This window comes from Nyctereutes procyonoides, unplaced genomic scaffold (assembly GCF_905146905.1).
Source record: "Nyctereutes procyonoides isolate TBG_1078 unplaced genomic scaffold, NYPRO_anot_genome, whole genome shotgun sequence".
In the NCBI taxonomy this organism is placed as follows: domain Eukaryota; kingdom Metazoa; phylum Chordata; class Mammalia; order Carnivora; family Canidae; genus Nyctereutes; species Nyctereutes procyonoides.
In genome coordinates this window covers 50854041-50879546 of record NW_026575133.1, presented here as the reverse complement: position 1 = coordinate 50879546, position 25506 = coordinate 50854041, and the positions used below count along the sequence as shown (strand labels likewise).

Genomic DNA, 25506 nt, shown 5'->3' with positions numbered 1-25506 from the left:
TTTGCTGCCCAGCTACAGGGATTGTGGTCAGCCACCAGCCAGCCAGCTTTTGGCTCCTTCAGGGCCTGCCCCCGCTGCAGAAAGTTACCGCAGCTGGGGTCACCCCCTTTCCAGGGGAATCTGGTAACTGAGGGTGAGAGGTGGCCATGAATAGAGACCTGGCCATTTCTGCCTGACACGGGACAGTAATGGGCAAACTCATTCTAGAATTTCCTGCCAGAGTAGCCAAGGCTTTAGGGGCCTGCATCATGGATTGACTTCTTCCTCTCTCCAATCTTCTTCTTCCCTTTTCCTTCAAAGGTGGTGAGCCCTGATACCCCAAGCTTTGTCTCTAGGTCTGCTTCTGGAGAACCCAGTCTGCAACACAGTGTTTGGAAGAGAGTAAGTACCCAGTAAATGTTACTGTTGGTTTTTGCTATTGTTGTTGCATTAAGATAGGAGCTAAAGTCTAACATTAGACATTCTATTCCTAAGTCATCCAACCCCTGCACAGCACAGCCTAGTGCTGTAGGAATCATCCTTCATTATACTAATACTGTGGAATTAGCCTTTGTTATGGACTGAATGTTTGTGTCCTTCCCAAAATTCATATGTTGGAATCCTAACCCCCATATACTGGTACTACAAGGTGGTGCCTTTGGCAGGTAATCAGGTCGTAAAGGTAGAGCTGTCATGAACGGGATTAGTGCCCTTATAAAAGAGACACCAGACAGCTCCCTTGCCCTCTTTCCACCAAGTGAGGATATAAGAAGGTGACCATCTGCAGCCATCTGCAGAACCAGACCACTCTGGCACTCTCTGATCTTGGTCTTCTAGCTTCTGGAAGTGCAAGATAATTTTTGTTGTTTCTAAGCCATGGGTCTGTGGTATGTTGTTTTAGCACTCTAAGACAGTGTTCCTCTGTACCTGTACTAAGATACTCTTCTATAAGTACCTGCAGGACATAGAACCTATTTAAAACTTCCTTCTTTCCCTCCACTGATTTGTTAGCTCACACCTCATAGGCACACTGTATGAATCTGTTGATGAATTCTTAACTTTCCTGAGTTAAGGACTTCAGCGTGATATTTTTGAATAGCTAAATTTTACTCTTCCAACATGTATAAAGAAGTTTCTAGGCTACCTCATTACATGATAACCCAGGCAGCCAGCCTACATTCATTATGCTGTTCATAGGGCTAGCTAGACATCCACTAGCTGAGGTTTGATCCACACTACAGCTCACAGTGTGCTTTTGGGGGACCAAGTCATCTACACACCATTGGTTATCTTGCAAGGATTCTAAGTCTGGTTCCTTTAGAAAGGGCTATGCAGCCCATGGGATTTGTTTTTCTGTACAGTTGATGTGCTTGATACAAAACATAAGTCAAAAGAGTTTACCTTCATAATTGATATCAGCAAAAGAACAATGTGAAGACTGCCCTAGATTTCCCTAAAAATTGGACACTGGCCAGCTGTTATCTCTTAAAAGGGGATTTTCGATCCATAAAAATCCATGTAATTGTAGCACTCAGAACTAGTGGGAGCTCATCTGCCAACCCAATGCACTAACATGCACCGCCCACCAACCACAGGAAGTATTTGTGGGTTACATCGTTTTTCAAATTCTGCTTTAAGAGTAGCCTGTTTGGTTTTTTGATATTTTATTTATTTATTTGAGAGAGAACACACAAGTACACAAGCAGTGGGGAGGGGCAGAGGAAGAGGGAGAAGCAGACTCTGTGCTGAGCTAGGAGCCTTATGGCATGGGGCTCAACATGAGGCTCAATCCCAGGACCCTGAGATCATGACCTGAGCCAAAGGCAGACGCTTAACCACTTAACCTTGACTGAACCACCCAGGCACTCACTTGCCTCCACTTGCTGAGGCTCCTCCGGCTCTCCTGTTCCAGATGTCTGTGACTATGTATTGTTTCTCTGCATGGGGAGGAAAGGAACCATACTCCCCCAAAGAGTGGCTGTAACTTGAATAAAAATGAGAAGTTGGTGGGGAAAATGAGGTGTTGGTGGGGATCATGAAATCCCTCGAGAAGAAAGAAGGTTATTGCACTCACCACAAACCTCAAAGCCAAGCTTTGGTTGGATTCATCTTGAGTCAACAGCTTTCCCAGTTGCCTCATCTTTCTTACAACTATGTTGCTCTTTCTCTTTTCAGATGGCCTAAATGACATTTCCAGCAGAACATCGTGACGTCTTCTGGGGGCATGGGATGGGGGTAGTTGCTCAACCTCGGGCTCTCAGCCCTTCGGGTGGGCAGTGAGAAGCCATCCCTCTCACAGTGGGTGTCTGACCTGGGAGTGGTGTCTAACCTGGGGCGCAGGCTAAGAGACCCTTTCAGGGAGGCCCAGAAGACACTGAGGCCATGTCTGCCCCCCTTCCTTCACCTCCCCAAATAGGTACTCTCTTTCGTCTCCCCATACCTGCTCTCCCCCTGTGCACTGCAACACTGGCCCCCAGCAGGCAGTGACTGCAGAGGTTCCGGCCACTTTTTCGGGCTTGGCATCGCTGTGGCCCTGCTCTGACTCATCACAAGGCAGCAGGTGATCAGAAAGGAGCAGCAGACCATATGCAGGGAGACTAAGTCAGAATTTCAAGAGTCATCTGTCTGCTTCACTTTAAGGGTGAGAAATGAGAGGCTTGTGTGCTTGTGTGCCCAAAGCCATACAAATAGTAGCTGAGGCAAGAACTGGAGCGAGGTTTCCTGATTCTCAGTCAGGACCAGTCACTACCTGATTTATATCTTCACTCCCTGCTTGATCTCAACAGATAGATGGTTTAACACTTAGATTGCTTTACAAGATTTTGAACACCCAAGAAAATACTCCACAGAAAGGAAAGCTGGTTTGTCATATCTTCAGTGAAGCCCTCCCTGAGTCCACCAACTTGAAGTATTTATTCTGGTCACTTCCTTAGCTCTTTATCTGTACCCTGAGCACTTTCTACAGGGCACTATGTGAGCCTGATTCATCTGGACCCAGTACAGCTCCACGTATAAGAAAATTCTTTAGTTGCCTTAATAAATCAAGTCCAGTTCTTCAAGGGGAGAGAATCCTGATGTAAGACTCAGGCCCCTGTGGGGGTCACGTGCAGAAAACACAACCTACTGCCAGCCAGTGGCTCCTGGTTCTCTCTCAGCCCACCCAGACTCAACATCTTGTTTTTTCCAGCACAGCAAGGGAGCTAAAGGCTAAAACATTTAAACAAGGACTCCTCAGCAGGCCAGGTCAGTGAGAGAAAAAGAGAGTAATATGAGACCAAGTAAGAAGAGACGCACAAAGTCCAGGTCAGTCTGGGGACTACGACATGCCTCCCTCAGAGAACTTGGCCTGTTTCATGGTGTTCTCTAAGCTGTTTCTGCTCTGGGCTTGTTGACTCCCCTAGAGCTGTGAACCCACTGCTGCAGTAGACCTTCTAGCCTGTTCCTAGCTCCACACTCAGCCTCAAAGCCCATCTCCCCCCGCCCCGAGCCGAGGCAAACACCAGGCACATTGCAGGTGCTGGATGATACTGGGTCAGATTAAAATATGGTACAATCACACAGGCAGAGGGATTGGGTCTTGGAAAGAGAACAGGCCACGGAAAATAATAAAGATGATGGCACACTCTGTGAACTGAGGCCTTTCAAAGAATGCCTCCTCTCCCAGAACAGCAACTGGGTCAGTGTGAGAGCAAGCAGACGTTGCGGCCCAGCTCAGCCCTCACACTCCACAGCTACTCCCTTCTCCTGTGGCCTTCAGCCAAAGACCCGGAGGGTGTCTACGCTGCAGGTGCAGGCAGGGAGGCATGATGGCACAAGAAACTTTATACAACCTAAGAAGAGACAAGGACAAGCACTCGGGTTTTTTCTTTTAATTATTTACCAGATAAAAAAGAAAAAATAGTGATTGTTTCTCTTCACCCCCAACATTTCAGTTTACCAAGGTCAAGTAGGAGAGAAATTGAACAGTAGTAATTCATGCTCCTGGCCTGGAGCAAATTCTTTCCCTCGGCTCTACAGCACCTCCCGGAGGAGGAGGAGGGACAGGGCAAAGGGCTCCAGGCAGAAATACTTGTAGTGTGGCAGCAGAGTGGCAGTGTGGCTGTCCTCCTTGCTTCTCCCTGTTGCCAGAACATTCACACCCTCCTGTTTGCCCCACCCCGTACCATCCTCCCCAGTCCATCAAAGCAAGGAGGAAGACAGGACTTCAGGAGGCAGGACAGGTGTAGCGCAGGACCGGGGGATCACACAGCACACATGGCGGAAGGCCACAGTCTTCTGCTTCTATTGCACATCCTGGCTGAGATCCCCTGCCCTGAGCAATGGGCTACAAAGTGAAATGCTTCTGAAGTTCAAACCACGAATCTGTTGTCATGTGCCAGGCTCAAGAAGGGGAGGTTGTGTGGTTGTGTGGCTTGTTCTGATACACATATTTAAGTTATACTTAAGTTACTCCAGGACGGGGGCAAGGCAAAAATTCTGCCTCATTAAAAAAATATATGGAGTTTGGACACCTGGGGCCCTGTAGTCACCTGGGCTTCTCCCCTCAAGTTCAAAAGACTAAAAATAACTCTCCAGTCCGCAGATCTTCTGCGTAAGATGGAAGAGGCAGTAGCATCCCCCAACTACACAAGCCCCCTCACCAGTTGTCGTGGCTCTGACACTCAGGGGTGACCTCTTTCTCTGAACACTTGGAAAATTTGGCCAGTGACCCCATAGAACAACCTTTCACACTGTATGTTTCTTCATAAAGTGGCAGCTGTTTGATTTTGCTTCCTCTCATTACCAATGAAAACAGAGCAGGCCTGGAACAAGTTGTTTACCTGACCTTACGGACAGAATAAAGTCCTGGAAACAACAGTGGGGTGGGTGGGGAGAAGGGATTGACTTTGATTTGGCAAAGCTGCAACTCTTTCGCCTTCATTGGCTGGAACGAAGCTGGCGGGTGAAGACAAACCTAACGGAGCCAATGGCAAGAACTGCAGGCTATGAGAGACGACAGGTCACACACAGAACTGTATAAATTGTGGCACTAGAAAGATGAGAAGGCAGGTCCATGACACCAGCTGGGAGCACGCCTCGCGAGCACGCTTCCAGAAATTACATCTGTCCTGTAGTAAGTGGTAGCATCCAGATAAATCAGAGTAGTTCTCCTTCCTCCTCTTCCCAACAAATTCTGAGAGTTTCTCATTTAAATAACTATGTACACACACACAAGCTTGGTCTCTCTTTTATACGAGGGTCCTTCACTTGAGGGTCCTAGAATGGCTTTAGAGAGTTGGTTCCAATTGCCTTTTTGGAGATTTACTGCTTGGGACCAAACCTGTAATGAGAAGAAAGACTGAATTCTACACCGGGCAGCCTTTAGGATGAAAGCATCCCAGTGTTTATGGGATTGAATCTTAATATAAATAATGAGCTCGTAATTCCCTCATGGGGTTTGGTACCTGGCAAATTGAGTAACGAGGCTGGGACTCACCACCCCTGTGCCTGGCTACTATCGCCTAGAGGGCCCCAGGCCCACCAGCAACCCTGAGAATACAGCTCCATACCTCCCTCTGATAAGGACAGTTTCTCAAGTTCAGCTTCAAGTTCAGCGTCCGAGATCCTAGGGTTAGGCACACTGTTGGTATAAAATGTCTCAGGGGGGTTGTCAGGCAGATCCAAAGGTTCTTTGGTGGTATCCTGAAGAAGGATGTCCAATTCTTTCTCTAGTTCCTCACTGTCAAAATCTGGAAAGAAAAGAGGACTTGAGGACACATAAAGTCTAGGGAGCAAGGACTGAGGATGGCAAAACTCAGCTCAGCTTTACAAAAGATGTCCAGGCCTTCTTGTAGGTCAGAAGGATCATGTAAGTCTGGAGGCAGAGGGCACCTCCAAGCAAATACTCTTTTCCCACTCAGAGCTAAGTCATCAAGGGGATATATTTTACTAACACCACAGAACTGACCCTGCTTCCCTCTGCCCTCGAAGGAGGATCTTCCAGTCGGAACTCTAGTGAGTTAAGATCCCTGTGGCCCAGAGAGTAACAGTACCGTCTACCAATGGGGAAATGACAGTTCCTTCTAACTGCTGCTGCGGGTGAGCCCCAGCGAGGAGAGCCCTGACTGCACCAGGAAAAGTAGATCTATGACCCAACCCATCCCAGCACAAGGAAGTGAAGGCCTCTTAGAAAGCAAGAAGAAAAGAACTGCCTTGTCAACTTACCTAAGCCATTGGTCACCCCACCAGCCAGAGTCTGAGAAACTTCATCCTGGGTGTCACACAGCTGTAAGAGAAAAGCACAGGCCTTGAATGCAGAGTGGCCTCCCTAGGGGTCTTAGTGTTTCAGGCTCCGTGTTCAGGGTTACAAAGTAACGTGGCCCCATCTGAGAAAATCTTCCTCAAGTCCACAAGGTAAAGAGTCCAGTTTGGGAAAAGAGGAAGGGCAGCAAAGTCACACCTGCCCTCAGAACCTCCTTCTGTGGGTGTTCCTCCCGGGCCCTTCCTGTACCTCTTGGATCTGATCCACAAGGCTCTCTGCCTTCTCTACTGTGACATCCTTCATGGAGAGTTTTAGTGCTCCTACCCCAGCCTGATAGGCATTGAAAACCTAAAGAGAAAGCAAAGTTATCACTGTGAATGAAGAACACTGGGCAAAATACCTACATCTCCAAATGACAGCTTTGTGGTTTCTTTAGTTTGGTTTGTTTTAGCCACCCACACTTGATTCATCCCATGTTCACAAAGGCCAAAACTTCCCAATTGGAGAAGCACAATCCCAACCATATCCTGAAAAAACCCAGGCCTTCTCCAAACAGCACAGGAATGGTGGAGGGAACGAGGAGTATGCTCAAGAGACCAGCCAGACACTGGATGGAGCAGAGGGGTGGTGACTACCATCTGATCTGTCTGGGAGGCATAGATCCGGTCCAGGATGCCTTGAACAGTGTCCAGCTTGGCATGCAGGGCCTCGATACGCTTCTCTGTCCGCTGCTTGGCCTTGAGAGACCTCAGTGCCTAGGGGGGCATGGAGACTTGGTTAGGGTAAGCGAGGCAGGCCAAAGAGGAAGCAAGGCTTTCTCAGATGATAAGACCATCTCAGACCTCCTCTTCTCTCATTTGTAAAACAAGTTGTGGTACCTAGACCATCTGCAGATTCTTCCCCTCCTGCCCCACGGTCCTCTCAGAACTGCTGGGACACCCACCACACACTGCCAGCCCAAGGCACAGGTACACAACTGGGGAGGAAACAAGAAAACTCACCAGTTGCTTCTTTCCTGCTCGGCATGCCCGGCGGGCTTCTTCTTTACACCTATGAAACACGGGACAGATTGAGATGACTATGGTATAGGATGGGGGTGGCAGTGTCTTGAATAGTCCCCAAGCATCCCACTCAATTAAGGTGCTTTCCAATCTGAAAATCAAATTGATTCCACCCAATGGCCAGAAGAACGATACCCAAGAGCCCATTGGCAAACTCCCGCAGCAGGCTGAGACATGAGCTTGAACATAGGCATGCGAGAAAGGCAAACCCACTAAGGATAAGCTGTTTCAGCCCCCAGGGAAGGAGAACGTGCTAACAGGGCACCTTAACAACAGATTCCCATTTTGGGAGCCAGGAGATAAGGGATCAATTCTTAACACTGACAATGACCTTGGACATATTCCCTGGCTTTCCCACAATATTGGGTTTCTCCCACTGGAAGAAGGAGTGAGCATTATTATTATTATTATTATTATTATTATTATTATTTTTAGAAGTGAGCATTTTAATTCAATGTCTACATAGCAATGTTTTAGAGAAGTGTCCATGTGCCTTTAGCAGGGCTGCCTTCCCCATCTAGGCAGAAAAGCAGGAACCCCTCAGAAAGATCCTGGAAGGCAGAGACTAGCCTTGTTCACTACTGTAATTCCTAAGTCCCTAAGACAAGGTCTGGTGCGACAAACACTGGTTAAAAGGATACTGGCATGGAAGAGCATAAACATAATGCTAACAGATGTAATCTTGGGGGGAAGAATTAAAATTCATTTTTTCTCCTTTGTGATAGTCTGTGTTTTGCATGATTGCTGCACTGAGCAGTTAGTACTTTGTAATTAGTAAAACAAAAAAAAAAATTTTTTTTTTTTTTTTTAAAGACACTAATGCTTTGCTGGCTCTGAGGGCCAGCCAGGGTGGGGGTGGGAGGGTGCTCAGCTCAGGGGTAGTTACCTCTCTGCTTCCTGGGATAAGGACTCCACTTTGCGCGAGAGCAGCTGTTCACTCTGCATCAGCTGGTATACCCCAACATCTACGTCGTTGACAGGAGAGACCTTGGCATGTGGCCCTCGGGCAAACTTCACAATCTGAGGGACAGGGACAAATTACTGGGGCCCCTACCACAAATACTGAGAAATCCCCAGGCGGGAATGCTGGCGGGCATGTCAGTATGTACTTAATAAGCCATTGGTGAGTCAGTGCATGAACAGTTCGACTTCCGTACCTTTTCCCCATTCTGCTCGAGGACTGTGACTCTCTTCTCTTTCTGCAGCTGCAGCAACACCAAGTAGAAGGTCCTCTCATCCGGACAGGAGCCCACACAGAGGGTGCTCAGCTCTGACAGGGCCACCACGGGGTGGGAGGAGAGAGGGGAGTTCTGATACAGACGATACACCTCCTCAGCCTTCTCCTGCAGAAAGGCAAGTGTGCTTACATGCCTGGCCACCGCCCATGGCGCCCAGTGAGCCCTGACCCTGTGTCTCCAAACCATGATCTGCAAGACGAGAGCAGGGAGCACTGGCCCTGCCTTCCCTAAAGTAGTAGCTTTGGAAAAGGAAAAAGAGTTTCAGTTTCTTTAAACCTTGGAGGGAAGTCTGAGGTATGCAGATGAAATGAGGTACGTGGTATGTACTGGGAGCCAGCTCTGTGCTTGCATATCCATTTGGGACTTTATGTTTCTGTGTCTCCCAGCACTGAGGGAAGGAGGAGGAGTCTGAGGTGGTGTGGCATAGCCATGACTGAGAGCTGAGCCCTGCTTATGTGGCCCCAGACCAGTCCTCTCACTGGTCCTCAGCATCCCTCTCACAAATTGAAGAAGGTAGAGGAGATGATATCCAAATTCTCTTCCAATGTTGGTCTCTCCATTATTTTTTTAAAGATTTTATTTATTTATTCATGACAGACACAGAGAAAGGGGCAGAGACACAGGCAGAGGGAGAAGCAGCCTCCATGCAGGGAGCCCAGTGTGGGACTCGACCCTGGGACTCCAGGATCACACCCTGAGCCAAAGCAGACACTCAATCACTGAGCCACCCAGGTGTCCCAGGTCTCTCCATTTTTATGCCAACTGGAAATAATGCAAACAAGAGCATCACTGAATCTATAAAGAGTCTCAAGAGTGAAGTGTGTGACAATGAGGTGAGACAGGTTTTTTTTTTTTTTGAGGAGCCTAAGAAATATAAGTTTCAAGAAACAATACCACTGTGTTCCTCCGACATGGAAATTACCCTCTTAGTCTTCCATAAGTAAGAAATACTTATTAAGGTATGCACAGAATGCTATGAAAATCTAAGGAAGGAATACCCAGGAGTTCAGAGATTGCTTAGGGGGAAAATGGTTGCTGAGCCGAATTACAAACGGTAAGTTCCTAGGTAAAGTGGTGGGAAGGGTATCTCAGGAAGATGGATGGTCATGAGCAACGGCATGGAGTATGAATCAATTTGGTGTTTATGGATGTAGACAGGAAGGAGAGAGAGTAAGCAGAAGCACTTCTATTTTTTAAAAAATATTTTATTTATTTTTTCATGAGGGAGACACAGAGAGGCAGAGACATAGGAAGAGGGAGAAGCAGGCTCCCCACAGGACCCCAAGATCACAAACAAAGCCAAAGGCAGACGCTCAACCACTGAGCCACCCAGGTGTCCAGCACTTCTCTCTTATATAAGCTACAATATCTTCTTTGCTGTCCTTTCTCTGCAGATGGTGGGTAGTTGTGGAAGGGAAATGACAAGTCTGGATTAACAGAGATCTAGCTGACAAGAGGGGAAGGATGGATTGTAGGAGCTAGGCTTAGAGGAACAGAGACCATTTATGCAAGAGACTAAGAGCAACTGAACAGGGTAGTGGTAAGAGGGACAGAGAAGGGATGGGTTCAAGAAAAATTCAGAAGATAAAACAGGCAGTCCATAGTAACTGGGCATAGGGTTGAAGGAGAAAGAGGAGTCCAGGATGATCTTGGGTTCTGGCTTGAGTGACCAGGAGGATGTGATGCTATATTAATTAATAGCAAGAACACAGAAGGAAAAGCGTATTCTATAGGAAAGACAAAACATACCATTTTGTACATGTTGTCTGGGATGCCTAACTACATCCAAGAAGATCCATACAGCAGATAACTGGATATCCAAATCTGATGCTCAAAGGAGACACCAGGGCAGTTTATATAACTCTGAAAATCCTTAAACATATATAAGGTAATTCAAATCCCAAGTGTAAATGAGATACCCAAGGAAATTAAGAGAACAAAGTAATAAACTGAAGGAAGACCAATGTCTAAGAGACGAAGGAACTCACAAAAGAAATCCAGAGCATCATTTAGGGAGAGCCAAGAAGAATCCAGAGTGTTATAACAACAAAATTAAAGAAATGGAAAATTTTAATAAGTGAGTATTTAACAGTGTCAAAAGCAGCAGAAGAACCTAATAAGATAGAGACTAAAGTTTTCATTTGATTTACCTGCCTTGTCAGATAATAATACTTACTATAAAGCTACTGTAGTAAGAATAGTGTGGTGTCCACACCAACAGATGAATGGTGAACAACATTAACAAATGATGTTGGGGCACTTTGGTGGCTCAGTCGGTTGAGTGTCCGATTCTTGATTTCTGCTCAGGTCATGATCTCAGGATTCTGAGGTCCAGCACATCAGGCTCTGTGCTCAGCAAGCAATCTGTCTGAGCTTCTCTCCCTCTGCCCCTCCAGCTACTCGTGCATGCTCTCTCTCTCTCAAATAAATAAATAAATCTTAAAAAAAAATGATGTTAAGACATCTGGCTATCTGTTTGGAAAAAAATTTTTTTTTCCTTACCAGATATACAAAAAAAAATGCCAAGTTACTGAAATCTAAATTGAGAAAATATTTGTTAACATGTTTTTAAAAAAAGATTTTATTTATTTATTTGAGGGATAAAAAAGAGAAAGTGGGGGGAGAGGCAGAGGGAAAGAGAGAATCTCAAGCAGATTCCCCACTGCGTGCAGAGCCTGACACAGGGCTGGATGTCATGACTCTGAGATGATGACTTGAGTCAACATCAGAGGCACCTCTGAGAAAACATTTTAAAAATTGAATTAACTTTGAAGTTGAGGATGCTTTTGTAAGTAAGACCGGAAATTCAGTAGCCATAAAGAAAAATGTTAGAGATATGACTATAGAAACATGGGAACTTCTATATGGTAAAAGATATCATAAATAAAAATGAAGAGCAAAAGAGACCAGAACACAATATTTATATCCCTAACACTAAAAATATATTATATATATCTACCCCTAATACATACAAAAAAACCCTCATAATTATAAAGAACAAATAATCCAATACAAAAACAAGCAAAATATATAAATAGGCAATGCAAAGAAGAGGATCTGTAAATGGCCAGCAGATAGTGGAAAAGTTGCTCAAACCCCAAATAGGAAGCATTATTTTTTGTTTGTCATATTTGCAAGTTTAAAAGACTCATGTTATCCAGGGCTAGCAAGGATGGGATCCTGAACACTTTAATGAAAGTGTAAATTAGTACAAACTTTTAAAAAGTAATTTGGCAATTTCTGTACAGATACATTTCTAGAAATCTACTCCATAAAAATAGAAATACAAGTGCATAAGATAAATACACAAGGCTGTCAAAGAAGTATTTTTTTGTAACAAGAGAGATTTGGAATGACTTAAATGTCCAACTGGGTGGTAACTGTTGCTTAAATTGTGGCATATCTATAGATTATTATGTAGCCATCTGAAAGAATGAAATAGATCTACGTTATGTAGGGACCTGAAAAGATGCTCATCACATATTAAAGTGTAAAGAAAAAAAGGCAGGTTGCAGACCAATAAATAAAATAAGATTCAATTTCTGGAAAAATTGGAATTTTTCCAATTGGAAATTGGAATGTGTGTGCATGCATATTTTTGTATGCATGTGTATATTCATGTATTTATTCAACAAATGTTTATTGACTCTATTATATAGCAGGCACTGTTCCCAGAGCCCTGGTGCCAATGGAACTTCTCCCTTCTGGTAGGAGAGACAGATTACAAGTAAGTAAACAAGTAAATAATATTTTCAGGAAGCATTAAGTGCTAACAACAAAATAAAACAGAAAGTAATACAATGGTGTCGCACAACACCAGTAAGAAAACATGTGAACACACAAGCATACGTGTGTGCACACACCTGAGCAGAGAGAAATGCACCCAAAGAGATGGAAATGGGATGAATAGAAAGGAAATGTTCATTTCTTTGTATAATTATTTCAAATAGCAAGATGTATGGCCAATTTTTACTTTTTTTGTATTTTTTCAATAAAATAAAAAGTTACTGGCTTTCAGTGTCTAGACTTGGGAAAATCAATTTACCTCAGAAGTAGGTTTTGTTTTAAAAAATATCCATGTAAGACTTTTCAGTTTTACACAGAGAAACAAAGTTCCATTCCAGGAGAACACAGTGCAGTCACCATATATTTGAAAGCAAATGTCATGGGATGAGCTTAAGTGTTGGGAGCTCTGTTTAGTGATGTAAACTGGGTATAGATTTAACAGTACCAAGGTGCTGCAGAGTGAGATTTATTTTTCTACTTAAATAAGATTAAACTACACTGTGGTTAAAAACTACTGTTGGTTCTTGGAAGATCTATGTTATTAATTCCACTCCCACCCCCATCTCTGCCATTGCTCTCAAAAGACTATGAATCCAAAACCACATCTGTCGGGATAAAGGAGTCTACCTCCCTTTGCTCCAGGTTGGAAAATACCTGAGCTAAGAGACTGCAAAGAAGGATGGGTTTGGCACAGAACCATGTAAACCATCCTGTAGTTTTTGGATGGCCTTGGCTAAGTCCTGGAGCTCAGGGCGCTGCGTGGGAAGATACCCATGTGGATAGGGAAAGGGAAAGAGCCCTTCCCTTGAAGCAAATGCATGCTGTTCACTCAAACTTTGAGGGTCTGCAAGGAGAGGTGGTAGATTTTGGAGACCTCCACCTCAAGCTGAGGGTTGAGAGGGTTGGGGTCTGTCAAGGTGAAGAGAAACTGGAGTTTCTTTTGGAGTAAGGAATAAAGATGCTGAGCTGGCTCTAACTGTGTGAAGCCTCTGGGACTGTGCAAAGGTCCTGGGGTTGGGCTTGGTCTGTGAGTTTCAAAAATAAGTACTGTCTACGGTATACTTTTGCTACCAGGTGTTCAGTCAATTCTATAAACACGTACACACAGAGCAGTTTTAGTGGAGTGTGGGGCTGAAGCGAGTGTGTGCTGGGTTAAAGAGTGTGTGAAAGGTGAAGAAGTGGTGGAGATAAAGCTTGGTCAAGAAGGAGAGAAACAGAGCACTAATGAGACAGTGGCTGGGTCCCACAAAGGAGTCATGCTGTGATGGGAAAAACTTGAGTGGGTTTAGAGGCTGAGGAAGGAAAGCACCAAGAGAGGGAGATAGAATATACAGATCAAGAAGCTAATTGATGGGACGAGGAGAATAGCAGGGTAGAGACAGACTCAAGAGCACATGGAGGCTTCATCCTCTGAGCCTGGGGAGAAATTAAGGCTCAGAAGATGTTCAACTGGATGTAGAAGGACAGAAAACTGAAGGCCTGGCTTAGGAGATTCCATCTTCTCAGTGAAATGTCAGCAGAGTCTTGGGGTGACATGCGAAAGGCAAGTGTGAGGGGGCTGGGAAAGGGCAAAAAACTGGGCTGAGGGATGGCTGTGGGGGCTCTCCTCTGTGAAAGGGACCCTGGTCTTGGTGACAGGGTGGTTTTCTCTACAGGGATGGCAGACTGTGGGGTTGGCCTAGGGCAGTGGATGTGCTGGTGTCTCGAGTGGCCCAAGAGAGCTGCGAAGAAGTTGCGTGCATGCTCTAAGCTGGGTGGGGAAAGCCAGACTGGAGGAAGCTGACCGACCAGGAGAGCATGGAGGGACCAAGGGCCTGGTGGCCTCTTCAGTGGAACTAAGACCATCAGTAAGCTGGGAAGGGAAGGATCACAGTCACAGAGGGGGAAATCTGAACCTGTTTTGCTGATTTAAAGGAAGGCAAAGCTGAAGTCACAGGGTCCTCAGAAATCCTGGGAAATCCTTACCAGTAAACTACAGAAGGCAAAGAGTTTTCTTTTTTATTTTTTTAGTTTTCTTAACTTTAGCTTATAACTCATTTCTACAAATACAGAAAGCAATCAACTATATGTAACAGACAGTTCCTAGACAGAGGAACACTTTGAAATGTAGAGGGCAACTAACAACTAAATAATGCTACAAAAGGTCAGATAAACCCACCTATCAACTGTCACTGTGTAAAAAGATGTTCTTTTTCTAAGGACACACATAGGAGTGTGGAGGATCCTGTCATTGCCATGGATGACATCCACACCTCTCCCTTCTGAGCACCCACCTTAAGCAGCTCCACGGCTACCAGCACCTCCTCAGCAGGAACTTTATTATCCCCCAGCATGTTGGAAAGAGTCCACTTGAGGGGCTTCAGCAGGAAAACTCCAACCCCCCAGGAGATCCAGCTGCTGTCTACACTGGCCATGAAGTCTGACTCCCGCTGCAGCTCCCCTCGACTGCAGGCAAAGAAAGAAAAGGGCATACGGTGGCTTAGTGCAATGTCCCATTCCAGTCCCCACCTTCTCCCCCAGAGACAAATTTGATCATCATCACCATAAACACCATTTATTAGGTACCTACTCTGTGCCAGCTATTATGAGCAGCAGTGTTTCAGCTCCAGCTGAAAGCCTCATTCTGTGAGATGGATGTTGTTGGCATTTTAGTTACTGAGAAAATTGAGGGAATGAGGCGAGAGGGGCCAAATCTAAATTATAACTTGGCTCCAAAATGCGAGCTCTCCACAAGGCTGCAGAGCCTACTTTGAGACTTCTTTTAACGAATGAAGCTCAATGTGATAAAATGAGAATCACAAAAAATGGGTTACTGTTAATGCAAGACCTAAAGAAATATACAAAGATGTTCAGAGAAAAGGTTTCCTGCTATTCCTGAGCTAGGGTGGAGATAGGACATAAGTACTTTACGGTACTGGTAATAAGCAGCTCTATTTACTGAATGCTTATCACGAACCACTCCCTCTGCTAAGGGCTACGTTAGGAATGTGTTTTCAAATCCTCACAACAAACCTAACTACAATTCTCACCATCATCATTGTATACTTGGTCAAACTGAAGTTAAAGAGGGGCACATTACGTAGCAAGTGGCAGAGCCGGGATTTGAGTCCAGACCATTTGGCCCTCAAGCAAAGCTGTTAACTACTAGCCTATGCTGCTTCCATGGAGGATTATCTCCCTGAAAAATTCTCTGGGTGCCAGACCCCATCAAGCACCAGGAAGCATCAGTAGAGTGCCAGCAGTCAGGACAGAAGAAACCAAGGTCTTAAAGGTCTCTGGATTGGAAGAGGTAGAGAACGGTCCTACTGCAATAGGAAGCCCAGACTGTTCTTGTTCCTCCTCGACTTGAACTATGGTTTCCTCTGTACCCCACCTCAGGCAGGAACTAAAACTTGGCACAGTACGCTTTCTCAGAAACAATAAGTTTCAGAAATGGGTTGTCCCATCAATGTCAGCCAATGCAAAGGTACTGGGGAGAAAGGCGGCCTCTTAATCAGGACGAGCAGCAAACTCCAAGCAACGTATCAAAGTTGACTTTCTTCCTTCACTGAAGGAGGCAGTATGCCAGCTAGGCCGCTCTCAGTCTGTGTACAATGTGATGTGCAAACGATTTAGAATCAGGAGACTGGGGTCCTGTCCTGGCATTACCTCTCACTCGCTGTGTGACCTCGAGTAAGTTGCTTCTCTCTGTCTCGGTCCCTCCTTCTGTCTGCTGAGGATAATTCTATCATCTCGCCCACAGGATTGCTGAGGTCAAGTGAATGGTGCATGCAAAGTATTCGCATTCTATTAAGTGCGGTACATCTCTTAGATATCCATGCTGTGGCCTCAGGTGCCTCCAAAACCCTGCACACGGGGCACAGGTAACACCTACAGAACCTTTCCAGAGCACCAAGGTATCCAGTAAAGCCCCTAACCTGCTTCACGTCCTCTGCTTCAAACAGCCTGTGCCAAGGACAAGCCAAACCAGACACATGACCCCGGGGCTGTTGGCAAGATCCCCACGGGCCTCTTCCCCACGACTGCTCTCTTCTTAGTTCTGACCTCCCTCAGTTCAATAAATCCTATGTCACAGATCTGCCGTTCCAGGGTAATTCAAATTTGGAAGCCCTTCGAAACAACTACACAACGGGATTGCAGGCAAGGCAAGTCATTGTCACCTGTGCCAGGCGGGTTTCTCCTCCGACCGTCTCAATGGAATTCATCGGCCTATTGCGGCCCCATAATTTGCCCGATGCCCCGTCTCCTGCCCCCTCCACACCCCTAACCCAGCCTCCTCCTTGTCCTCCTCTGCCTGCCGAGCACACACAGATGCGCTCCTGCGGGCCAGACCCGGGGCTGGGCGCGGTCCCCTCCGGGGGCCTCCCCCGCCCCCCGGCCCCCGGCCCCCGGCCGGCCCGCCCTCACCGTAGTAGGTCCTGCAGCACGGTGGCCAGCCCCAGCGGGACACTGCCCTTGCGCTGGAAGGCCTCCTGCAAGTCCCGCAGACGCAGGCGCACCACCCCCTGGCGGCGGCTGTGGCTCAGCACCAACGGTGCCCAGAAGCCCATCTTGCTGTCCCAGTCGGTGCTGTTCACCTCGCGACTCCTTTTGAAGGCGGAGAACAGGAAAGACATGCGTTCCTCGTCCTCCTCCCACTCGGGGGGCAGTAGGCCCGCCGAGTCTCCCCCGGCCGGGGCCTCGGCCTCCCGCTCCGGGGACCACATCGGAACCCCAGCCCCGCCAAGGCTCCGAACACAACCCCGGCCCTGGTCCCCCCTTCCGCCCTAGTTCCCTCCCGGCTTCCGTTCCTTGACCGCCTCCTCCTCTGTCATTACGTCATCGCCACCCCCAGCGCGAAATAAGTCCCGCGCCGCCTTAAGCGCATGCTTCTCTCTGCCCTCCCTGCGCCGGGAGGCGGGGCGATGACCCTATTTTCGGACGGGCTCAAAGCGCATGCGTCGGCCCCTCCTCCCGCCGTCTTTGTGCGGCGAGAAGGGCTTCGCGCGTGCGCGGCGGGTAGGTAAGCGTCCCGCCCCCTCGCGGATCATAGAGTTTGACGACGCGTCCTAGAGAGGCGGACGCTTCGGCTCCTAAACTGCGGAGGCTGCAGGGAGTGGGACCATAGCGTCCCGCTGAGGGGCGCCAGAGGCAACGGGGTCGCACGGGAATAGCTGTTCCGCTCCTGCACCGGCCTCGACTTCAGACACTTAAACTTCAAGGTAGCTTCCTTTTAAGGTAATGTCAGCGGATAAACAAGTGTGGGTCACTCAAGTTCTGAGTGACAGAATGTGCACACTGATTTTTGTGTGCACACTGATTTTTTTTTTAAGATTTTATTTATTCATGAGAGACACAGAGAGAGAGAGAGGCGGACACACAGGCAGAGGGAGAAGCCGGCTCCGTGCAGGGAGCCCGACGTGGACTCGACCCCGGGTCTCCAGGGTCACGCCCTGGACTGCAGGTGGCGCTAAACCGCTGGGCCACCCGGGCTGCCCGGAACTCCCTTCTAATCTCCGTTGAAACCTTCTCCAGTTACCGTGACTCACCGTTGACCCCTTCCCTGGGCTGCACAGTTAGCGTTTGCTACTCTGCATCCTGTTCCCTGGTGCCCTCCGGGCAGGTGCAGCGGCTTACATTTGATGCCGAAGAAATAGTTTGTCAACTGAAAGGTGCACAGCTTGACCCTTGCCCCTCCAGTAACTAAGAATCTTGTTAGGATGACTGAGAGCTTACATATGTAAGATACGGAAAATCTTCCGAGCCATGAACCTGTCCAGTGTGTGAAGAATAAATTGGGTTTTTTTTTTTTTTAGTTGAATGATTTAAAAGATGAAAGGCGTTTCATGTTTAATGGAACTGGGTCACCAGCTCAACCAGAGTTGGGTATGAATCTGGCCTTGGTCAAGTATCTAATCTTCTGTTTATTTTTTTATTTTTTTTAAGATTTTATTTACTTATTCATGAGAAAGACACACAGAGAGAGGCAGAGATACAGGTAGAGGGAGATTCATGAGAGAGACACACAGGTAGAGGGAGAAGCAGGCCCCATGAGGGGAGGCCAATGTGGGACTCGATCCCAGGACCCGGGATCACAGCCTGAGCCAAAGGCAGATGCTCAACAGCTGAGCCACCCGCGCGTCCCCTAATCTTCTGCTTAAAGGAAATGTTATGTATGTAAAATACCGGGCACGTAGTATAGTGTTAATGATATAGGAAAGATAGGGTTTGAAGCCGAGGGCCACGAAAGAATTCTTGAGGCATCTTTGGTGCAAAAAAGTGGTTTTATTAAAGCAAGGGGACAGGACCCATGGGCAGAAAGAACTGCACTGGGGTCATGAAGAGTGACCCATTATATGCTTGCAAGTTCTGAGGGAGTTAGGAACAGAAGGAACCTCTAAGGTATTTTGGAAACGGTTTCTAGGACCCTGAGGGGTCTAGCTTTTGTTAGGAAAGTTCGCTTATTATTGTTTAGTAAACCCTCAGTCATGAGACCCTTCTGATGTCTATCAGTGGGTCATATGCTTGGAGGATGATTCCTAACCAATATCTTGGGGGGAGGGTTAGAGATAAAGGGAGCTTCCAAAGGAATTTTTATAGGTTACAGAAGACCTACAGGGTCCTGGGGGTCGGGCTACGATTGCCTTTTGCCCTTAGCAAAGTGTCAGCATCGAGGCAGTTGAGTCCCTAGAGGAATGTCACTCTGCCTGTTTCAAGGACTTGTCAATGGGCTGTAAGTAGTAAGGAAATTTAATAATTGTTCTTCTTCTGCCTTTGCTTCCCACATCGTTATCCCTGAATGGCAGAATGTTTAGTAGTTGGAACTCAGTTGCAATGAAGAATCTTAATAAGCATTTTGAAGGAGGGGAAGGGATATGATTGGTTATATGAATGAACGTGTCATCTGATACTGTTGTCTTACATTCCTTCAAGCATTTTCAGGTCAGTATCCCGTTTGATAACTTACAGCAACTGACAAAAAAAAAAAAAAATCTCTCCTTGACCACACTCTAAAGTTTCTCTGAACCCTCTTCTTGACAAGGCCTGTCAACCTTGACCTATAAAGACCTGAACAAACACTACCATAGTTTTTTTTTTAAGACTTATTTATTTATTTATTCATGAGAGACAGAGAGAGGCAGAGACACAGGCAGAGGGAGAAGCAGGCTCCATGAAGGAAGCCTGATATGGGACTCGATCCCGGGACTCTAGGATCACGCCCTGGGCCGAAGGTACGTGCCAAACTACTGAGCCACCCAGGGATCCCACTACCATAGTTTTTTAACCGCTCAAGATCACATCCCTAGGATGACCCTAGTCTCCGTCAAAGAGCTGCCCCAGAAAACTCAAGGTTGTCAAAAAATTTTACTGTCTGTTCCAGCCAACACCTGAAGATGGGGCTCCTGTCTTCCAGCCTCCGTGGAAGAGGGAGACTAATTTCTACAAGTCAGTTTGCAAACTCAGATGGGTTTCACAGGAACCATCTCTCCTTCCAGCTTTTTGTAATTTGTCACTGCCCTGATTCTAATGAGACCCCCTTCACTCTCCTGCCTATTCCCTTATTTCTTTGAAAAGCCTAGTCACCTCTGTATAAAGAAGTAGAGTTAAATTTGCACTGGCAGCTTTCCCTATTGGAATAGTATATTACTGATTAAAATCTATCCTTACCACTTTAACAAGCACCCAGTTGTACCTTAAGAAGCACGTTTCTGCCATGCAATCATACTCAATAAAATGGCTGGTTGCTTTGTGTCATGAGAGAGACCAGGTTGTCTTCTCAGCTAGGTCTCTTAAGTCTAAGTCAAAGTAGTCTTGCTCCTAAGCATTTTCAGGAGAGCAAAGTTATGTACTTGTGGCCACTTGCACCTGGAAGTGCCACTAGGTTCCTGACACATCTAAGCAGAGGGTTCTCCACTTGTAGCTTTTGGAAATTGGGGGAGCTACTGGGAGTAGTGGAGAATAGAAATAAAAGCTCCACTGATCCTGAGAGGGACAGCTGGGTTTATGATAGGCTCTTTCTCATCCCAGGGCCTCCATCTGCTACACTCTTCCTCTACCCTGCACCACTGGCTCCTTTTCATCTTTTAGGTCACAGCTAAAGGCCTTGTCTAGACATCCTATGTAACATAGCACTCTTTTTAGAACGGATGGATCAGTTTGACGACATCTGCTGATTCACCTGAACGTCACAGAAAGATAACCAGACATTGCATATCTCCTGAAGTAATGTGATAGCAAGTACACAGAGCCACCATGAAGTATTTTTATCCAAAAAACGGAACCTGAATGTGATCAAGTTACTAGATCTAGAAACTAGTTTGTGGAAGTTAAAAAATTCAGGAGGTGGAGGTACATATTAAATGAAAACTGAGGTTGCAATCAGCAAAATCCAGACTGGGGAATTCTAGTTAATTATCTTGTTTCTTCAACAAATAATGGTACAGAGATGCTTTTATTGTAAATTGTTATTGATCTAATATGGATCCAATTTGCATGAAAAATCATACAAACTCATCAGTGGTAACTAGATACTTTCAATATTAACTGGATATATGAGATATTCAGCAAATTATTTTGAATGAAATAATACAGGGGTTGTGATTTATTGAAGGTATTTATATTTTGAAGATACATCTAAAGTATTTATGAGTGAAACCATATGAAATATGTGGCAGGAGGTTGGGTGGGAGAGAGTAGGGACATATCACTGAGTCTAAATTTCATACTCTGTACCCAGCACATAGCCAGGGACTTAGATATCATTTAATTTTTTAAAAGATTTTATTTATTTATTCATGAGAGACAGAGAGGCAGAGACACAGACAGAAGGAGAAGCAGGCTCCATCCAGGGGGCCTGATGTAGGACTCGATCCCGGGTCTCCAGGATCATGCCCTGGGCTGAAGGCAAGCGCTAAACTGCTGAGCCACCCAGGGATCCCTGATTTTTAAATGAATAAATAAATGATGGAGATCTGCATCCTGGTTTCATTTCAGTAAATAGCATGACCTCAGGCAAACAGGTTTCCCTCTGAGATTTCCTTCTCTGTCAATTAAACATTTTATGCTATGATCTTATGGTTTTTATTCTAGTGTCCATTTCCTGATTCTGAAGGTAGTATCTGCTGTAGATGTGTGAGTGATTGCAGAAGCTCTTTAGTCCTGGGGAGTCTGAAGAATAAAATGCTACCTATCACCATATCATTTTATGGCAATGATATTTATTTACTGATGCCCCAATATGTTTTTGATCAGACGCTTAAGCAGCCTTACTCCTGCGATAATGTGCACAGATCACAGAGGCTTCAAACACTGCATCACCTCTATTAAACTGCACAGTGCTCCATGTTACCTCTCCTGCTTGTTTGGGGATGCCTTATTATTTTTGTAGAAATGTGCATGCCCTCTTACATTATCCAGTTATTTCTAGTTCTTATCTCTTGAATTCACAGCCTTTAGGACTTGGCTAAAGGAGAAATAAAAGAATACATTATTTATTATCTATGAGGTTTATAGGAGGAGAAGCCAGGCTTGTTAATATTCTGTTCAGGTACCACTATGTTCTAGAAGCCTTTCTTGATCTCTTTCTTTTCTCTTCCTTCCTTCCTTCCTTCCTGCTCCATGCTGGATTGGGTGTCTTTTCTTCTCTTTCTATATCTGTATACCTCTCATTTCATGTCCCACATTGTTTTCTGAGTTTCCATTTATGTGCCTATCTCTCTAACTAGGTTACGTGCCCTGCTGGCAAGTGTGATGTTCTTAATTTTGTTTGTTTTTAGCACAGTGTGTGCACACCTATAAGGATTTGGTTTGTTGAATGAATAAATGAATGAATTTAATCAAACCATGAGTTTGAAGAAACAAATTCATCAAGGCCTATCCTTTATATCATAAAAACATTTACCCAAATAAAACATATAGGTAGAATAATTAAATCTTTTATTTATTTGAATGACTTAATGTTTCTTACCTGGTTTGAGCTGAAATGCTTCTAAATTTAATATACTGAATTTACATACTCAGAGCAGTTAAAGCAATTACAGCTGTGGGAACTCCCCTAACGTCTCTCTTCAAAGAATGCAAATCACAGGAGGTTGTTGCTATCTACCCATTCATAATGATCTAGATTGCCTCAGTGACCATTTACGAAGCTGTTTGATTTCACTCCAAATAATTTATCCCTTTATAAGCTCATTTTCTTTTACTCTTCCCTTTTATTTATCTGTTTATTTATTTAAATTTTTAAAAATTTAAAGTTTTTCATTTTAATTCCAATTAACATACAGTGTTATATTAGTTTCAGGTGTACAATATAGTGATTCAACACCTCATACAATACCCAGTGCTCATTATAAGCACACTCCTTAATCCCCACCACCTAGTTCACCCACCCCTCTCCCCTCTCCCTTCTGGTAACTATCAGTTCTCTATAGTTAAGAGTCTGTTTCTTGGTTTGTCTCTTTCTCTCTGTCCTTTTTCCCTTTGCTCACTTGTTTTGTTTCTTAAATTACATGAGTGAAATCATATGGTATTTTTCTCTGACTTATTTTGCTTAGCATTAAACTGTCTAGTTCCATTCATGTCATTGAAAATAGCAAGATTTCATTCTTTTTTATGGCTGAGTAATACTTTGTTATCCATATTCATCAGCTGATGACTCCTGGTCTGCTTCCATATCTTTGCTATCATAAATAATGCTGTTATAAACATAGGCATGCATGTATTCCTTTGAATTAATGTTTCTGTATTCTTTGGATCAATACTCATTAGGGTGATTGCTGGATCATAAGGTAATTCTAACTTTTTGAGAAAACTCCATACTGTTTTCCATAGTAACTACACCAGTTTGCATTCCCACCAACAGTGCATGAGAGTTCCTTTTTTTCCACATCCTTGGCAGCATTTGTTGTTTCTTGTGTTGTTGATTTTAACCATTCTGACAGGTGTGAGATGATATCTCATTGTAGTTTTGATTTGTATTTCCCTGATGATGAGTGATATTGGGCATCTTTTCACATGTCTGTTGGCCATCTGTATATCTTCCTCAGAGAGATGTTTGTTCATGTCTTCTGACCCTTTTTAATTGGATTATTTGTTTTTGGGTGTTGAGTTATATAAGTTCTTTGTGTATTTTGATACTATCCCTTTATAAGATATGTCATTGGTAACTATGTTTTCCTATTCCTTAGGTTGCCTTTTAGTTTTGTTCATTGTTTCCTTTGCTTTGCAGAAGCTTTTTATTTTGATGTAGTTCCAGTAGTTTGTTTGAGCTTCTGTTTTCCTTGCCTCAGGAGACATATCTAGAAAAAGTTGGTATGGCCAATGTCATAGAAGTTACTGCTTGTGCTCTCTTCTAGGAATTTTATGGTTTCAGGTCTCATATTGAGGTCTTTAATCCATTTTGAAATTATTTTTGTGTGTTATGTAAGAAGGTTTCATTCTGCTGCATGTTGCTGTCCAGTTTTCCCAGCGCCATTTGTTGGAAGAGACTTTTTCCCATTGCATCTTCTTTCCTGCTTTGTCAAAAATAAATTAATCATATAATTATAGGTTTATTTTAGGGCTTGCTTTCTTTTTTTTAAGATTTATTTATTTATTTGAGGGCATCAGGCAGAGGGAGACAATCTTCAAGCAGACTCCCTGTTGAGCATGGAACCAATCACAGGGCTCGATCCAATGACCTATGGGATCATGACATGAGCTAAAACTAAGAGTTGGACTTTTAACTGAGTGAGCCATCCAGGTGCCTCTATTTTTGAATTTTTGATTCTATTATATTAATCTTTGTGCTAGTACCTTACTCTTTTGATTACTACAGTTTGTAATATAACTTGAAGTTCAGAACTGTGATGCCTCCAGCTTTGCTCTTCTTTTTAAAGATTGCTTTGACTATTTGGTATCTTTTGTGGTTCCAAAGAAATTTTAGGATTTTTTTGTTCTGGTTCTGTGAAAAATGCTGTTGACATTTTGATAGGGATTCCATTAAATGTGTAGGCTGCTTTGGGTAGTATAGACATTTTAACAATATTTGTTCTTCCAATCCATGAGCATGGAGTGTCTTTCCATTTCTTTGTGTCATCTTCAATTTATTTCATCAGTGTTTTATACCTTTCAGAGTATAGATCTTTAATCTTTTTGATTATGTTTATTCCTAGGTATCTTATTTTTGGTGCAATTGTAAATGGAATTGTTTTTGTAGTTTCTCTTTCTGCTGCTTCATTATTGGTGTATAGAAATGCAACAAAAGATTTCTGTGCATTGATTTTGTATCTTGCAACTTTTCTGAATTTATCAGTTTAGCAGTTTTTTGGTAAAGTCTTTCAGGTTTTCTGTATATAATATCATGTCATCTGCCAATAGTAAGGGTTTTACTCCTTTCTTACTGATTTGGATGCCTTTTGTTTCTTTTTATTATCTGATCGTTGTAGCTAGGACTTCCAGTACTACGTTGAATACCAGTGGTGAAAGTGGACATCCTTGTCTTGTTCCTGACTGTAAAGGAAAAGCTCTCAGTTTTTCCTCATGGAGGAGGATGTTAGCTGTGGATTTTTCATATATGGCCTTTATTATGATGAGGTATGTTCTCTCTAAACCCACTTTGTTGAGGGTTTTTTATCATGAATGGATGTTGTACCTTGTCAAATGCTTTTTCTATGTCTGTTGAAGTGATCATACGGTTTTTATTCTTTCTCTTATTGTTGTGATAAATCATGATGATTGATTTATGAATATCAAACCATCCTTGCCATCCATGAATAAATCCCACCTTATCGTGGTGAATGATTTTTTTTAATGAATTGTTGGATTCAGTTTGCTAGTATTTTGTTGAGAATTTTTGCATCTATATTCATCAGAGATATTGGCCTGTAGTTCTCTCTCTTTTTTTTTTTGTAGGGTTTTCTTTTTTTTAAGATGTTATTTATTCATGAGAGACACACAGAGAGAGAGAGGCAGAGACACAGGCAGAGGGAGAAGCAGGCTCCCTGCAGGGATCCCGATGTGAGACTTGATCCTGGGACTCTGGGATCACGCCCTGAGCTGAAGGCAGATGCTCAACTGCTGAGCCACCCGGGATCCCCTTTTTGTAGGTTTTCATCTGGTTTTGGTATCAGGGTAATGCTAGTGTCATTGAATGAATTTGGGGGTTTTCCTTCCTTTTCTATTTTTTGGAATAGTTTGGAAGAATAGGTATTAACTCTTCTATCAATGCTAGAATTTACCTGTG

General features: G+C 44.5%; 1 protein-coding gene and 1 long non-coding RNA gene across 3 annotated transcripts in view; one reads left to right on the top strand and one right to left on the bottom strand.

Annotated features, from left to right (window-relative positions):
* Positions 1-3833: 3833 nt before the first annotated feature.
* Positions 3834-17074, bottom strand: CHMP7 (charged multivesicular body protein 7). Its single transcript, XM_055300543.1, has 10 exons — positions 16713-17074; positions 14579-14750; positions 8439-8624; positions 8168-8301; positions 7222-7270; positions 6856-6975; positions 6470-6568; positions 6184-6244; positions 5529-5708; positions 3834-5299 (listed from the first exon to the last, which is right to left on the bottom strand). Exons 1-10 carry the CDS (start codon positions 17009-17011, stop codon positions 5247-5249), a joined length of 1353 nt encoding a protein of 450 aa, XP_055156518.1. The 5' UTR covers positions 17012-17074; the 3' UTR covers positions 3834-5246.
* Positions 17075-17368: 294 nt separating this feature from the next.
* Positions 17369-25506, top strand: part of LOC129493526 (uncharacterized) — a 37692-nt gene continuing 29554 nt past the window's right edge. For both annotated transcript variants that reach the window (XR_008661163.1, XR_008661164.1), the window contains exon 1: positions 17369-17522. This is a non-coding gene — a long non-coding RNA (uncharacterized LOC129493526). The remainder of the gene's footprint in view (positions 17523-25506) is intronic.

Bases quoted from the DNA above. Each gene is read 5' to 3' on its own strand.
- CHMP7 (XM_055300543.1), bottom strand. From the start codon at position 17,011: ATGTGGTCCCCGGAGCGGGAGGCCGAGGCCCCGGCCGGGGGAGACTCG. The intron at 8,302-8,438 runs GTACGGAAGTCG...CCTGTCCCTCAG, and splicing joins TCGAGCAGAATGGGGAAAAG to ATTGTGAAGTTTGCCCGAGG. The intron at 6,976-7,221 runs GTGAGTTTTCTT...ATGCCCCCCTAG, and splicing joins GAGCAGGAAAGAAGCAACTG to GCACTGAGGTCTCTCAAGGC.